The sequence below is a fragment of the Silurus aristotelis genome (genome assembly GCF_946808225.1).
Source record: "Silurus aristotelis genome assembly, chromosome: 25".
In the NCBI taxonomy this organism is placed as follows: domain Eukaryota; kingdom Metazoa; phylum Chordata; class Actinopteri; order Siluriformes; family Siluridae; genus Silurus; species Silurus aristotelis.
Window position 1 is genome coordinate 2,386,259 of NC_139598.1, and position 16,666 is coordinate 2,402,924.

The 16,666-nt window shown below is 43.4% G+C and overlaps 1 protein-coding gene across 1 annotated transcript; it reads right to left on the reverse strand.

The window, feature by feature from the left end:
* Positions 1 to 7,949: 7,949 nt before the first annotated feature.
* ythdf3 (YTH N6-methyladenosine RNA binding protein F3) lies at positions 7,950 to 16,666 on the reverse strand. The gene is made up of 5 exons (XM_083529397.1): positions 16,162 to 16,666; positions 15,664 to 15,688; positions 14,968 to 15,047; positions 12,569 to 14,215; positions 7,950 to 9,558 (listed from the first exon to the last, which is right to left on the reverse strand). Exons 1-5 carry the CDS (start codon positions 16,183 to 16,185, stop codon positions 9,535 to 9,537), a joined length of 1,800 nt encoding a protein of 599 aa, XP_083385523.1. The 5' UTR covers positions 16,186 to 16,666; the 3' UTR covers positions 7,950 to 9,534.

A 16,666-nucleotide genomic window follows, 5' to 3' on the forward strand; every position in this document is an offset into this window, starting at 1 on the left:
TCAAGCTTTGCTTCATGACACTACCTTGATATTTCCCTATGCCAGATGTTTTTGTCATGAAGGACTGCTCATTTGGATATCAGTAACCTGTTAGAGAGCATTATGTTTTTGAGGTGTTGTTGTTGCTGCTGAGATGTTGATGTTCTGCATTGGATTCTTTGTGTTCGGATCTGTCAAGCTCTGTGACGTGCTGAATCCCTCGGTTTGATTCACTAGGTGCGTGTCCTGGATCTATCAGTCATGCAGTGAGACGAGCGTGTCAGATCAGAGAGCAGGAACTGAGAGGAACTGAAAGGAACTGTGGGAGTAGAGGCACGGTAATCACACACACCGGCTGCTGTGTGGACTCAGACCCAGTTCTGTCACACTCTTCACACGAGGCCCTCCTCGCTTAATAAAGACTCGTGGGATTCGATGTGAAGACGATGTGGTTCGGGTTGCATCTCTACCTGAAAGAGATCCAGCTCGGCGGGGAGACGCTTCATTATCTCAACCACAAGAACAGAGAATGTGATCAAGCGGCAGCTTTAATGAGGCACAAATGCTCCTAATAACACCAGACTGCTGCTTATTACGATCTTTGATGCTACTGAGAGTCGTCTCTTCAGCACCATTCCGCCGGAGAAGGATCCCGCTTCACCCGTCTTTACAGCCCTTTCCGCACTTTATTACCACACATGAGGTTCATTAGAGTCCTTGTGGATCGAGTCAGCTAAAGTGCAGCCTTCAGAATAAGAAAAGGCAGCAGAATTAGGCAGATAAAAGATTTCGGTTTGTGGAATGTTCTGAAAACGTTGCGGTCTGTTTCTCAAATCTGTAATATTAAGATAGTCCTTGATACAAAACCAGAAATCCAGAGCAGCGAGAGGGACCTGAAGCCTGGACCTGGTCCAACTCTTCTGATAACCTTAACCCAAATATGTGTCACTTCAATACAGACACTCACTTGCATGAGTGGACATCTGGAGGGCTTCCACGGGACGACACGTCAAACCTGAAACATCTCTGTCCTTCTGGATGTTTAACAATATTACGCACAGTGACATTAATAAAAGGAGCTGGGAGAGGTGGTAGCTTACTGGTTAAGGCACTGCACTTTGGATCCAGTGGATACTACCACTGCTGGGCCCTTGAGCAAGGCCCTTAACCACTTAACTGCTCAGTTGTAAGTTACTCTGGATAAGGGAGACTGCCGAATGCCATACATGTCAATGTAAACTCAGTTTGGGACTTCAGGATTTTTCCCAGATGTTACCAGCATTTTTGGGTTTTCCCAGATGTTTCGAAGAGTGCAGGTAGGGAGGTGGTAGCTCAGTGCTTAAGGGATTGGATTCTGGATCGGAAGGTGAGAAGTTTAAATCCCAGCATCACCAAGCTGCCACTGCTCAGGCGTAAGTCCTGGATCAGGACGTCTGCCATTTGCCATAAATGGAATGTAAAATCAAATACAGATGTGGATATTTGGAGCACGCTAGCGATGTGATGCATCAATTTATTAAAGCGTTTATCAGATCCAAGTTGGCATTTGTAATGATGCATAATTTTTAACATTCTTGTATGGTTAAAAAACAATTTATTTATGTATAATCATTAGTAGATGCACTATAATTGTATTATTTAGAACATGACCAGTAATTCTTTTCGCTAAACTGTTTCTCGAGCGCGTTCTCTCAGCACCGTTGAGGATGTATCGTGTCCTGAGAGTCACATAGAATACAGATTAACATGGCAGAGGTAGAGCTGCATCTTCCTGGAGACAGATCATCTGTTTTCTATTGTTTTCTATTTTCTATTCTCTTATATTGAATTGCAGAGCTTCATATTTTTTCCATCGCATCGTACTGCATTGAATCGCATTGTGTTGGAAATCGGATCGCACTGCATCGCGACGGAGGGGAATCGTATCGTATCGGTAGCTGCTTTATGTGTATATTTAACGTATCGTATCATTGGCTACGCATCGAGATGCGAATGGCATCAGCCTCAGTGCTGGAGATGCACATCCCTAAATAATAATGTCATTGGGTTCCTTCTCCACTCCTAGTGCAGAAATTTAATGAAAACATTTGCCTTGTCTTGCAGATTTCTCCATGCTCTAAATCAGACGTGAAGGCTGTCTCACCATCCCCAGCCTGGTTCTTAAAGGGACGGTGTTAAAAAGTGCACGTGTCAGCATATGATCCCGGGGCACAGCAGTGGCCCTTAAATCCAGGGTGACATAAAGAGATGGAGGAGGGCAGGGGAAGAGCAGCGTAATCGGATCATTGGCTAAAACGAGTCTAGTCGATGCAATCAATAGAAACTGCGCATGCAGCAAAGAGGCTTTAATGGGCCTTAATCTGTGGTAAGGTATTATAGACAGGAAGTCAGAGAAGTGGAGAGGTTTCATCCCTTCCAGTGAGGGACGACGTGCTTCCGGACGCGCTCGGTCTCCGAACGAGGTGCTGACACGTCTGATAGGAGAGCAGCTCCATCTCCGGCCTGCTGTGGCCTCGTCACAGCTTGTGGGTAATGAAACATTAAATGTAAATGTCCTGAAGCTCGGCTTAATCATGATTCGAGCCGGGGTTAAACTCGGTGCTGATTACATACTGCGCTCGGGGCAGTATCAAGAAAAGTGGCAGTCAGAAATTCTACCCTCGACAGCCATATATTCGAAATGAAACATAACCCAAGTGTGTAACCTACACTGAATTTTAGCGTGATTATTATTAGCCGTGTCCTTGTTGGGCGTCTACGTGCCGGCAGTGTTACAGCGTTTTCATCACAAGAACCATAAAAGGAACAATCGCATACGTTTTACATGGGAGATTTGAAGAAAAAATGTCTACAGGACGTGACGTGAAATTGCATGTAGGTACGAAATCATTTGTGGACAGAAAAAAAAGGATTCGAAAATGACGTGTAAATACACAAATCATGTGAGATAAACATGTGTAGTAAAATTCACGTGTAAAACAATTAAACGCAAGAATCGGATCTGTAAATAAATGAATTGAAACGTGTCTTTTACTTGTTACATATAAGAAATCCTTTCGTTGCATTTCCCAGCGATGTTAGGAAGCTGGGCTCAGCCGGGATACCGCACCTTTTGCAAAATTGGCAACACTGGTGATTGAAACTCCAACCTTCTGATATACATTTTACATTTGGTAGACTCTCCTAACCGGCTGAGCAGTTGGGGTTCAAGGGCCTTGCTCAAGGGCCCAAAAGTGGCAGCTTAATGGTGCTGGAATTTTAACTTGTGACCTTCTGATCAAGAGTCCAATACCTTAACAATTTACATTACAGTACATTGAAGGCATTTGGCAGATGCCCCAATCCAGAGCGACATCATTTATCTAATTCATACTACAGAGCATTTTAGGGTTAAAGGCCTTGCTCAGGGGCCCAGGAGTGGCAGCATGGTGTGGCTGAGATTTGAACTCATGACCTAAAAAAGATTTTTTTAAAAGTCAAATGCACCCTGATGATTAACCTTAACCACTGATTTACCACTGCCCCATGTACAAATTGCATTTATAAAAGAATGGAATTCTGTGTACATAATGTCAGATGTAAAAACTCATCATTCATAAACAGAAAATCACATGATAAAGGGATCATAGGCAGGAAATACATTTGTAATAAACTGATGCAGGGATCAAGTGTAAAAAGAATACACCAATGGTTAATCCTGTGTGAAAAATTTTTTTAAACACCCGGTATATTAACCAGATCTGAACTTAAATGTAAAATCATATAAAAGAATCTAACATGAATAGAAAAGATAGAAAATATAGAAAAGTGTCTGTGTGTGTGTGTGTGTGTGTGTGTGTGTGTGTGTGTGTGTGTGTGTGTGTGTGTGTGTGTGTGTGTGTGTGTGTGTGTGAGACTTTTGAAGGTCAGTGCTCCCTGTGACTGTGCATGCAGCCTTGTGCTGCCATCTGCTGGCGTGTTACTAAACTAGTATCAAACCTTTTTTTTGATACCACCCCATATTTGTTAAATGAAGCGAATCAATCATGTGTTTGAAAAAAAATACAAGAATAAACGAATCATGTGCAAAATCATATCGAAAAAATGAATGCAGAAAAATAATCAGGTGAACATTTGTACTGTGCGTTGAGTCAGTGTGACTTCTCTGGCAGGAGAAAATCTGCCCTGATAAAAACATGTAAATCAATACACACATGTATAATTCACACTCTTTGCCACCACTTCATCACACCCACCACTTTGATTTTCCAAAATGTCATCTTACGACTGCTTCAAAGCCAGTTCTGAAAGTCTGCCCGATTTTCCACTTCACTAACGAGTTGCACTTCTTGAGATTTTTTTTTTTAGCTTGAGGGAAAGAAGAAAAGATAAATCCCTGCGCTCCTCGTCAGAATAACGCTGTTTACTTCACTTAGCTGTAATTATACACTGCCTCTCGTTGCATCTCTTATTTCGGGAATATCACCTCCGGTCCCGCGGTGTGGGTTTTTCCTTTACTGTTATTAATGACATTTTACCGGCACATAACAAAAAAACGAGCATTTTCTATATGGACATAATGATATTCATTAAAAACTCGTTGTAGCCCAATACATCTCAAACCCAGAGAGATTCGCTTCAAAAACATTGCATTGCACACTATTAGGACAAACCTGCATGAAAACAAAAAGCTTGACAATGCCCCTGTGCACAAAGCCGGCTCCATGAAGATCTGCTTTCCATGTGTTGGAGTGGAAGATCTCCTGCTATGGATCTCCAAACGTTGACTGCACCCCAGGCCTCCTCACCTCACCTACCTCAGTACTTGACTTTACTAACACCCATTGTGGTTAAATAAATCTTACACAAATCTCCACAATATCTAGTGGAACTTCTTCCCAGAAGAGTGGAGCTCATTATAACAGTAAATGGGAACTAAATGTGGAACGAGATGTTCAAAAAGCACAATCTTATATAAGCAAAATGATGCAGTTGGGGTGAATCTGTGCCCACTATAGAATCGGCGTCTTGTGTCTGTTTCTGTCCAATTGAGACAGAAGTTGATCTGATCTTCTGCTGCTGTAGATCCATGTTGCTTTTCTGCTCACCACGGCTGTAGAGTGCTTATTTGAGTCACCGTCTGGTCATTTTCCTCTGAACTCTCTCATCAACAAGGCGTTTCACTAGAGCAGCTGGTTTTTGTTTTCAGCACCACTCTAGGGACGGCCTTACGTGCAAATAAATCCCAGGAAAGAACAAATGGGTAAACACACAAACTTGGCACAAGTGACCGAATCTTTATTTACATCCTGTTGATTTTGACGTGAACAAGAACGGTAGATCTTGATCTTAATCTTCACATGGTACTATTATTATTTAGAAAGGAACCGATAATTTGTGATCAATATTCAATATGTAGATCGATTTCCCATCGCTAAACTGTTTCTCGAGCACGTTCGCTCTCTCAGCACCGCTGCTGCTACGTGAACATGACGTATCGCAACACTACGGAGACCTACGGAGGCGTGTCCTGAGAGTCACATAGAATCCAGATAAACATGGCAGAGGCAGAGCTGTGACTTTCTGCACAAAGGAGGAAAAGAACGTCTTTCATCTTTTCTTTTTCTTTTTTTTTTTTGCACTACAAAGTTTGCATGTTTGTGAAAGGCCCATGTGTTAGAAGTCAGAAGGCAGTTAAGTAAATGGATGATTTAAACAGTGAACTATCTGCTCCCTATTGAACTGTAGAGCACCGTATTTTGCTGACACAATCACACTCACACTGTGTGGAATCGAATCGAAATCGGATCAGAACGCATCGCAATGCGGGGAATCGTATTGCATCGGTCGCTGCTGCCTGTGTATCTTGAATGTATTGTATTGTTGGCTCTGGCGAGTGGTTAAACGACGACGTGTTTGAGAAGTAAGCGAAAAGCGAGCGAGCTCAGAGAAACAACACACATGAAATCTGCATTTGCATATTCCAGCTTTGTCTTGTGAGTGAAACGGGTAATTTAGAGGCAGTGCTCTGAGGCCTATTAACAGCAGCAGTGTTGTTCAAACTCTCAAAGAAGAGAAAAACACAGTGTGGGCCGCGATGGTGGAATCACAGCGATGTCTGAGCCTACGTGTAGAGGAGGACAGAGTTCACCTCAGTCTGAAACGTGCTTAGTGCAATTACAACCTCCGGCGATGACACCGAACCCAGTTTCCTCCCAGTCAGACCAATATAATCCCTTTCACAGCACTCGATTTGAGCATCGAGGGACTGGTGTATATAAACATGCGTTTTATAATGTGACACATTTATTCAGTAGACATCAGACATACAGACTGAATATTTGACTCGTCATTTTGTTCAATTCGTTGCATTTGTTTCCCAATTAGTTTATGTTTAAGAGAATTATTTTTTTCATCTAACCCAATACACACGTCCAAATCTCCAGCTTTTTTTTTTACCCAATTCTTCCCAAACCACACACACACACACACACACACACACACACACACACACACACACACACACACTGAATCTGAACCAGAGTCATGTATCTTTACAGAAAGGATTTAATCAAGTAAATCTCAGGAGTCTGACATGCAATTATATTAGTGATGTAATCACTTTTATATTATATATATATTAATATTTTTTCATTGTTCAGTTGCACACTGCAAAAAATGTGATAAATACATAAATAAAAAAATTGTCTAATATATATACTATATTTAAAACTACCTTCAAATTGTCACTCTACTGCTGAATAAGCTTCTGAAATTAAAGCAAAAAGTAAAAAAAGAAATTTCCATCAACAGGATTAATCATTCGGTTCATAGAATCCAGTTCAGTAGCATTTCCTTTATGATGTTTATAAAGCAAATCGTATTATTCATATTTTATTACAAAAGAATTGAACAAATGATTGAATTTTCGCTTTGGATTTGTTCTCAGGCCAACAGCTTATAAAAGACAATGGCGCCATCTGGTGTTTAGTTGCAACCTCAAAATCCAAGCACAAGGACACCAAATGGCCGTCAAGTCCGGCTGTGTGAGGAACCGTGTTCCTCCCTGTGTGCTCACCTGGGATTCCCACCAATCCCAACCTCTTTGAAAAATCAGAAAAATTCGTTATGCTTCGAAAGAAATCCTGACTAATCCCACTCTCTCCCAACAAAATATCCAGTTTAATCATAATGAAAGGAATTCTGACCAATTCCTGACAAATTTCCACCATTTCTAAAGGACTCCTGACCAATCCCACCTTCTCCAAACCAATTCTGACCCGTTCTTTATGGTTCCAAAAAAAAAGACTAATCCCACCACCCAAATAAATTCTGAACAATCCCAGCACTCGCAAAAGAATTCTGACCAATCCCACCCTGTCTAAAGAATGTCCAATCCCACCCTGTATAAAGCATTCCTGAACAATCCTACCCTGTCTAAAGGAATTCTGTCCAATCCCACCCTGTATAAAGCATTCCTGAACAATCCTACCCTGTATAAAGGAATTCTGCTCAATCCCATCAGTTCCCAAAACAACTTTGACTAATCCCACTCTCTCCCAAATGAATGCTGGCTAAAACTTCACACTATCAAAGCAATTCGGACTAATCCCACTGTTCCCAAAGTAATTATGATCAATCTTCTTAGATTCCCAACCAAATTCTGACTATTCCGAACTACTCGGAGAAGAATTCTGTCCCAATCCCAACCTCCCCAAAGCAATTCTAACCAACTGTTTCTTTTAAATTGTGAACAGATCTAATTAAAACCCCACAGCGTCCAGGATAAAACGCTTACTGAAGATCAAAGTTGGTTTTATTGTCCTCCTTTCTAGAACCCATGTCCTGATCTTTATTGTGCTTGAGGAGTGAAATGAATCCTGACCGCAGTTACCTATATCAATTGCCCCCCCACAAGGCTGCTGATTTAGCAGTTTTAAAGTGCTTAATGATTCCCAGAGTGTGTGTGAAGTCGTGACACTGAGACGTGATTCAGTTTTAATAAATCTATATTTATTTTTAAAATCAGATTAATCACATCATAATGCAATCAGCATTAGCATCATTGCGAAGCATCGATTTACAGTAACCCATACAAACATGGCCACAACTCTCACACACAGGGAGGAAAAGGAGGATGAGGAGAAGGGAGAGGTGCTTCTGGTTACACGGGTTGCCATCCTTCAGCTCTGTCCTGGACGCCAGTGCAGCCGTGGAAGTGATCGAGGTGTTGCGTTTTACCACACACACACACACACACACACACACACACACACACACACACACACACACACACACACACACACACACACACACACACACACAGCGAGACAGAGACAGACAGATAGACAGAACCCTCCTGGACCACTAAAGAAGGCAGCTTGTAATGAAGAAACAGGACACGCCAGAGGTGAGCAGATGTTGTTGCGGATCCGGGGCCATCAGCAAGCAGGCATTTCCAGTCTTCACTAACTTCAACCCAGAGCAATGCATTTTAATCTAATCATCATTCCTCATACTCAAGGCCTAGACAGAGGGGGTTTTCCTTAATATTTTGCATGTCCTCAATATAAATGCTTAATATATATTTAATATAGATTCAAAATGCAAAAAAAAAAAAAAAAACTAAAAAAAAACAACTCATGCAACACTAATAATTTCGGAGTAATAATAAAAAAAAATTGAACAAAAAATAAAAAATAAATAAATCAGGGCCCTCGAATTTTACATGCAGTAAAAAACCCAACATGGACGTTTCTTCAGCTGAAGGAGAGAAGTGTGAGGTGAAGGTTTGGATGAGGACGAGGCCCTGCTTCACACTGAAGTACGAGGTTCTCCTTGTGGACGTTGACGAGCACAGGAGCAAAAGAACAAAAGGAACGCATCCTCGCCTCATCATTTTCGTGCATTAAATGAATAAATGGAGGGAAGGAAGAAGGGGTGAAGGGTCAGTGGGGGGGGGCGGAAACAACAACAAAAAAAACAAGCTCATGCTTTAATTCAGTCAGGGATGGAGGGAGGAAGAAATAAAGGAAAAACTGGAAGAAAGAAAAGGCAGAAAACTAAAGCGCTTTTCTTTCCTCGGTGCATCAGAGGATCGCAAAGTATCCCAGATTCGAGTGCAGACGTACAGATTTGTCGTTACACACTTTCCATCCGCGCGTTTGTAAGGAACCCGAACAACAACAACAACAACAAAGAAAAAGGTCATGAACGAAAAAGACCTACGAATACAATGGAGTCTGGGAAATCCTTGAAAGCATCTAACCAGTTTAGTGAGTTAACAGCAAACAGGAGTCCGGTGCGAGTTCAGGGTGTCGGTAAGAAGATTTTTTTTTTTTAAGGACTGAAAGTGCTTACAGTTTACGTGATCGATCGATCGATGGGCAGTCCAGGTGGTGGTGGTGGTGGTGGTCTTCATGGTGGTGGAGGTGTTAAAGTGTTCGTACATGGTCTTGAGCAGAAAACGGAGCAAAAACCCTGCGTGTTCTTTCCTCAGGGGGGTTTTTTAGGAGACAACTCAAAAGGTTCTACATTATTAGTGTTGGAGTTCGAGCAGAACAGATGTCCGAAGGGTTACTGTTTATTTCTAGATCGCTCCTGCGGAACAGAAAGAGGGAGAGGGATGGAGGGAGCAGAGTGTTAGACATAAAATATCCAAAACGTTTCTAATTAAAGCGCTTTCTTAATTCGTAATTGTAGACCGAGTCAGGAGAAGCGTCGCCGCCCAGAGCGTGCGGCTTAATCACAGCCTCTCAGGGAGGAAAAGAGGAACGAGAGGAGGCGGAATGTTCAGGCGATTTTCTGACAAGGGGGACAAAATGGCAACAGGAAATGCAAATCGTGGTGCGCGAGTGTCCGCTACTGTTATGCAAATCTGAAGAAAGAGGGCTCGAGGAGGATTATTGTTTATTGCACTGTTCACACTCTTGATCGCAACTCTTACGAACTCCTGGAGAATTAAAAGCGAAGTCCGGGAGATGCCACCTCACAGCTGGAACATCTGCCTGTGAAATTTCATGTTTAGAGATTTCACGCACGATTGTACACGAAGGTATCGAAGGCTCTGCCGTCAGCGTGACTGGTGTCATGACCTGCCCCGCAAATGAATAAAGCCTTACTGTATGTTCGAAAATCACGTGTGTGCGTGTGCGCGCTCTGCAGGTCACTAATATGAAGTGCACAGATGAGAATAAAACCCATCAACCCGTGTGACTGCGTGGCTTCAGGCTCCCTGTTACACCGTCCTAAAATATTAATGAGCGAGAAACACGGGGCAGATTATCACTCTCACGGGGGTGAAGATAAACCTGCATCAGCACAGAGAGAGAGAAGGAACAGGAGAGAAAGAGAGAGGGAGGGGTGGTGATGGAGAAAGAAAGTGAGGGGGAAAGGGAGAGAGATGGAAGGAGAGAGGGGAAAAAAAAGTCAAGGGTGTTGGAAGATAGGGAGACAGAGGGGTAAGCAATAAACAGAAAGATGTAGGGGGGGGACGGAGAGAGAGAGAAAGGTGGAAAGGGAGAGAGAGAGAAAAAACACAGAAAATGAAGGAGTGATGGTAAGAGAAAGATAAAAATGTAGGGGGACAGCGAGAGAGAGAGAGAGAGAGAGAGAGAGAGAGAGAGAGAGAGAGAGAGAGAGAGAGAGAGAGAGAGAGAGAGAAAATATGATTAAGAGACCAAGAGGTAAAGAAATAAAAAGAGAGATGAAGATAAAGTGAGAAAAAGAGAGAGAAAGGGGGGAGTGAGCTGAAGAGATAAAAAGAAAGATTCAAAATTCTTCAAAATTACCTCGGCATCGACAAACTAACCGCGCGGCATCGAGAGACAAACCGGTGGATTATTTCTAACATGAAATACTTAAACAGGGTAAAAGCAGCTGCTGCCAGACACCACATCTGCAAACAGCACTGAATAAAAGAAGTAAAGTTCAGTCCTGTATCAACTCACCACGGTTCTAAAACATGACAGATTTCCAGAAATGTTTCATTAAAAATAAAAAAGGACCCATCGGCATTTAATTGAACAGACGGGACAAACTGAGGCTGTTAGGGTCACAAAAATCCAGGAATTTTCAAGACTGGAAACTTCCCATGGGAATTAATGGAAATAAACTGGGAATTTATTAAATTGCAGGTTAACAATTACTGGCGTAAATTACATAAATATTGCATACATTTATGTTAAAAAAAAGGCATTTTGACTGATTTAAGAACATTTTAAACACCTGTATTATTCTGCATGCGTCAGATTATGACCGAATGAAATGATCATATTTATGGTTGTTTATGATACAGTTTTTATACATTTCCCCAAATTTCTAATGAATTCCCATAAACTCCTGGTAAGTTTCCAACTTGGAATATTTCCAAAATTCCTCAGATGAAGTTCCCATAGAAAGTTTCTGGGAAATTTACCAGATATTTTCCAGCTTATTGCAACCCTGGTGGCTGTCAGTCAAACAGGCTTGCAGAGAGTGGGTGTGGCTTTGAAGAGTGTGGGGAAACAAAATCCCATCTTGAGGTTGGAGACCCTGCGATATTGTTTCTATGGTCTATAAACAGAAGTGCCACATCAAAAAAACTCCAATTTACTAAAGTATCAAAAAAGGCAAAAATTTAAATATCTAATGTAAAAGCCATTATATATATATGGTCAGGGAGTAAAATCCGTTCTTCGTAACATTCTCTAGTCATACGATACGCATTTAAAGAAGCTATTTAATTGCTTAAACATCAGCGTCTAAAGACTACAGAGCTTTTAACTAGCTGGTTGGGTTTAATGTAAATCTATAACACTAAATTACATTCAGGTTTTTTTTTTTTTTTATCAGTTTGGGAATTTGCGATCTGAAGCCTCGTCATAAAACAAAAAAAAGGTCAAAGTTCTAACAAAAATAAAAGGATGTAGGAGATGTCAAATCCACTAGACTCTGAAATTGATGTCTTTTAATTACTATCCCCGCACTCCAGCCACGGATTTTAATCAACTCCGGATGGAAATCAGACGAAAACCCAATTCTCCAAAGTGCTGACCCTCACATGCACCAAGACAGTAAACAGTTATGTAACCTTCACTATTGATTTAGTGTCATGATTTTTTCATTAAGCTCCGAGCCAAACTCTGTGCGCTAAGGTGATTACAAGTCGAAACCTTGGGCTAACGAGAGTTCTGATTTAACCGTCTGAGCAGTCTTTGTACTTCAGCGCTTCAGTGGGAAGCATCAGACCAATCAAAATAGTTATGCTTTTGTGCAAAATGGATAGAAATAAAAAGAAACTAAGGTTGAGATTTTGGGTGAAATAAAAGTCTGGGTGAAATAAAAGTCTAGGTTGAGGTAAACGTCTGGGCTGAGGTAAACGCTGCATCTGCATCTGGCGACATGCCGTGACATCTCGAGCCTTTCATTTCCTCCCTGACTACCTTCCCTTTATTCATATTTAACGTCATCAAACTTACAAAACTCTAGGACTTTTTTTATTTCCCCAAACGCCACTGACTTCCTACTGTCTGTTCTTAAAGAACGTGTATTTTAGAAACCTAAACTATTATTTTTTTCTTAAAGCATCATGAGTGTGAAAGTGAGGAACGCTCCGATAAGGTCCGCTTACCCTTCGTATGGCTTCCTCTTCCTCCTGCCGCTTTTCGTAATGTGCAAAATCGTCGAAGATCGAGGTGGTATGCTTGAAAGTGGCGATAATTTTTAGCACTTGCTTGGCCTTTTCTAGAGGCACCTCCTGAGTGTCCCTGGAGTTGGTGACCGGCTTGTTGTCATTGTTCTCCAGGCGGATGTGCCGCAGCTGGTTGTTGGGCACGTCCTTGACGAAGATCCACTTGACCTCGAACTTGCCCTTCCACTTGTCCTGAGACCAGACGCCGGCATATGCGTTGTAGTCCACGGTCGACTTCATCTCAGCCACGCCGCAGAAGTGCCCACTGCCATTGACGCTGAACAGGAGGTAGAGCGGGCCCTTGGTGGCCAGCGAGCGGTACGCCGCGTCTAGCCGCTTGTTGCCATGCTCCGTGCTGCACCAGATCGAGTACTTGATGGAACGGTGGATGTCATCCTCGGAATAACTCTTGATAATGAACACGCGTCCGTTTTTCACGTTCCAATCAAAGTCTTTGGGGTTGTAGCTGTTAAGCGCTTTGAGCTTCTCCAGCACTGGATGGAGCTCACCAGGGGCAGACGGGGAGGCACTCAGGGGCACACATGGGCCCAGACTGAAGCTCTCCTGCCCCCCGCCCGGGTTAAACGTGGCCACTCTGTTCCTTGGTGCGACCCAACGGTTCTGGGGTGGCGCATTCTGCTGAGCGAGAGGGTGCTGTGGCTGAGGAGGAGCAGGCTGGGACGGATGGTGATGGAGAGGATGTGGTGGACCTGGTTGAAGCTGTGGAAGCGGTTGAGGGGACTGAAGCTGGAGTTGCTGGGGTTGAGCTTGAGGAGGCAGTAAGGGCTGATGTTGAGCTAAAATCTGGGGCTGCACCAGAGGCTGATGAGGCAACATGTGCTGAGCAAGTGGTGGTTTCGTGATGGAACCTTTGTCATCCCAGGTTCCAATGTTCATGTTATGTTTTATAGGTGGTGGAGGAATGGTGACACCACTTCCTATGATTGGATTGGATTTCAGCTTAATTTTGGGCTGAAGTTTAGCCGGTTTTCTAGCAATCGCTGCCCAGGATGCAGGTTTAGGGGCTGAGGAGCTAATGGGAGGCACACTGTTGGCTGCCATGCTGCTCATGCCAGCTGTTCCTCCAAGAGGAGAGCCGACAGTTTTGGTAACGGCTGCCATGTCAGATCCAAGCTTGAGCCCGGCCATGCCTTGATCAATGCTGCTCATGGGAGGAACCTTGCTGAGCTGCGTGTCACTGCCAAACCCGGCCTGTCCATCTGCTATAGCCCTTCCCAGCGAGCTGGGGGCATAGCCATAGTTGCTGCTGTATGCTGAACTCTGGGTTGACTGGCCCTGCGAACCGCTGGTGCCCCAGGTGGAAAAGTCCGCATTTCCAGGAAAGAAGTTAAATCCATGTTGGCTAAGAAAGGGAGGGGTGTTGCCTAGAGCACCAGGCTGACTAAAGACTCCATCAGGGATGAAATGATGCTCGCCATTGCTCATCTGTCCATAAGTAGTCAAGTAGGGCATGGGAGGGTCGCCGGCGGTGGACCACGCAGCTTCACCCAGAGAGTACGGAAATCCGATAGACGGTGCATAGTAGCTGGGCATGTAGGGATCAGACATCGGTGGGTAGCTATTACTCTGTAAGGGGAGCCATAAAAAATCCTTTAAAAGATTAAACACAGGACTTCAGCTACATATCTGTAAATTTCAACGTAGGCGTCAGTTTCCCGAACAAATGGCTAAAGGTCGACCGATTAATTGAGACGATTTTAATTGACATCAGCCGATTGTGCAGCAAATTAGGCCAATTATTAGGCAGGTGCATCTGACACACCAAACTGTTCGTGTACATTCTGCGCTTGCACAAGAGAACGTTATTCTCCCCCACCAGCAGGTGGCAGAAGTCTGTATTTGCCATCTAAACAGGGAAACCAGAAGAGCTAGAACTGTGAATATACAGAGCAGCGTAATATGTGCTCGTTCGCTAAACTGAGCAGCCAATCTGAGTTCTCTTTCTCGCCGCTGATTCAACGTGCAGAATTGGTTAATAAACAGCTGATGGTGTGTCTCTTTATTACTTAACTGTTAGATTTTATTAGATGAATGGCCAAACATATCTGCCAAATAAAAACATCGGCCAGAGGAAAACCCATATCAGTCGACCACTACCACTGGTTCAACAAACTACACATTAGTTTAATTAATACGATACAAAGGTCAGTATTTTAGGGGGAGGGGGAGCTCAGTGGTTGTGATATTGGACTTCTGATCAGAAGGTTGTGGGTTCAAACCCCAGCACCACTAAGCTGCCACTACTGGGCCCTTTAAAACTGCTTAGGTGAATAAATGAGATAATGGTACATTATGCCACAAAGGGATTTTCTGCTCACCTGATTTGTCTGGCTGCTTAAGTAACTCTCAAAGTCGTCATCGTTCACAGAATCCTTCTGATGCATCGAACCGTTTTGCACTGCAGGAGCAAGAAAAGAATCCAGTTTTAGGCAACAATTACGTCACGCGTTACTCAGCCTCAGAGTAACAACTGAGTAACTGCTACATAAATGTAACAGATTCTGTATCAGATTAGTGCCAATAGTCTCATTAAGGGATTAGAACCAGTACTTAACTCTCATTTAGGGATTAGAACCAGTACTCAACTCTCAGTAAAGGATTAGAACCAGTACTCAACTCTCAGCACAGGACTAATGCCTTAACTCTCAGTGAATGATTAGTACTAGTACTCACTCACTCAGTAAGGGATTAGAACCAGTACTCAACTTCCAGTGAGGGATTAGTATAAAAACGTGTCTATAATCGATACCTAGTCCGGATTAGTACCCATACTCGATACCCAGCCTACTGCTCGCTATCAGACTGGTTCCAGTAGTCAGTATCGAGTACCAGACTGGTACCAGACCTAAAACCCCTGAGCAGTGAAATGGTGTATCTTCATCACACGCCTTGCAAAACGTAACAGTGTTGTAAAACTGATTGTGTAGATTTTTACAGAAAATAGATTCTAGATTCTAGTGAGATGATGACCCAAATCACAGGATATGGAGATGTGGAGGTTGTGGAAGCCGTACCTTTATTTCCTTGGCTTTTGGGTCTCTGTTATATTGAAGAAAGAAAGACAAAAATTAGTTAATAGAGAAAACAGTGAAACACAAGCTGCACATGTTTCTCACACACACACACACACACATGGGGTTGTCCAGCACAGGTCTGGTGCCGGCTCTCAGCTCCTCAAGGCTCAAAAGTATTGGCCCCCACCATTTTGTAATATTATTAAAAGAACATGTCTCATGCTGTACATTAACAGAGATTTATATAGAGATCAGACTGTCTCAAAGACACACACACACACACACACACACACACACACACACACACACACATACACACACACACACATACACACACACACACACACACACACACACACACACACACACACACGCGTGTTAACTAGTCAACTTGGATAGTGGTAACTAGTACCATGGGAAAACGACATGGCTAGTCATAAAGCTTCTCGTGTGTGTGTGTGTGTGTGTGTGTGTGTGTGTGTGTGTGTGTGTGTGTACCTGATCAACAGTTGTGGCAGACATCCTCCTCCGGGAGCCTTCAGCTGCGTGATGTTCTGATGATCACAACAGTCTCCTCGTGTTTGATTATAATAATGATGATGGTGATGGTAATGAAGATTATTATGATTAGAATTAAATCCTCTTCCTTCCTCTCGGCTCAGGCAGCCAATCAGACTACGCGCATGCGCGGAGTTTAAACGCGCTCGGCCCGGGGCGCTCGGGTCACGCGCGCGGCGGCTCTGCGGTGTCCTGGGTGGCGGTTAAGCGGCTCCTAACCTCCGCGAAAACACGTTCAGCCCGCGGGCTCTGTGAACCTGTGACGGGACGATGAGAAGCTTGAGCCTGTTCCTGTTACACCCCCCCGGCGCTGCTCCGTGCCACAATGGCGGATGGGCTACTCGCTCTCACTTCCGGTTCGACACTGACTTTCCGACACTGACTTTCCGGCGGTGACGTTGGCGCATGCGCTTTACCGCCCTCCTTCCGCCATGTTTAAACACTG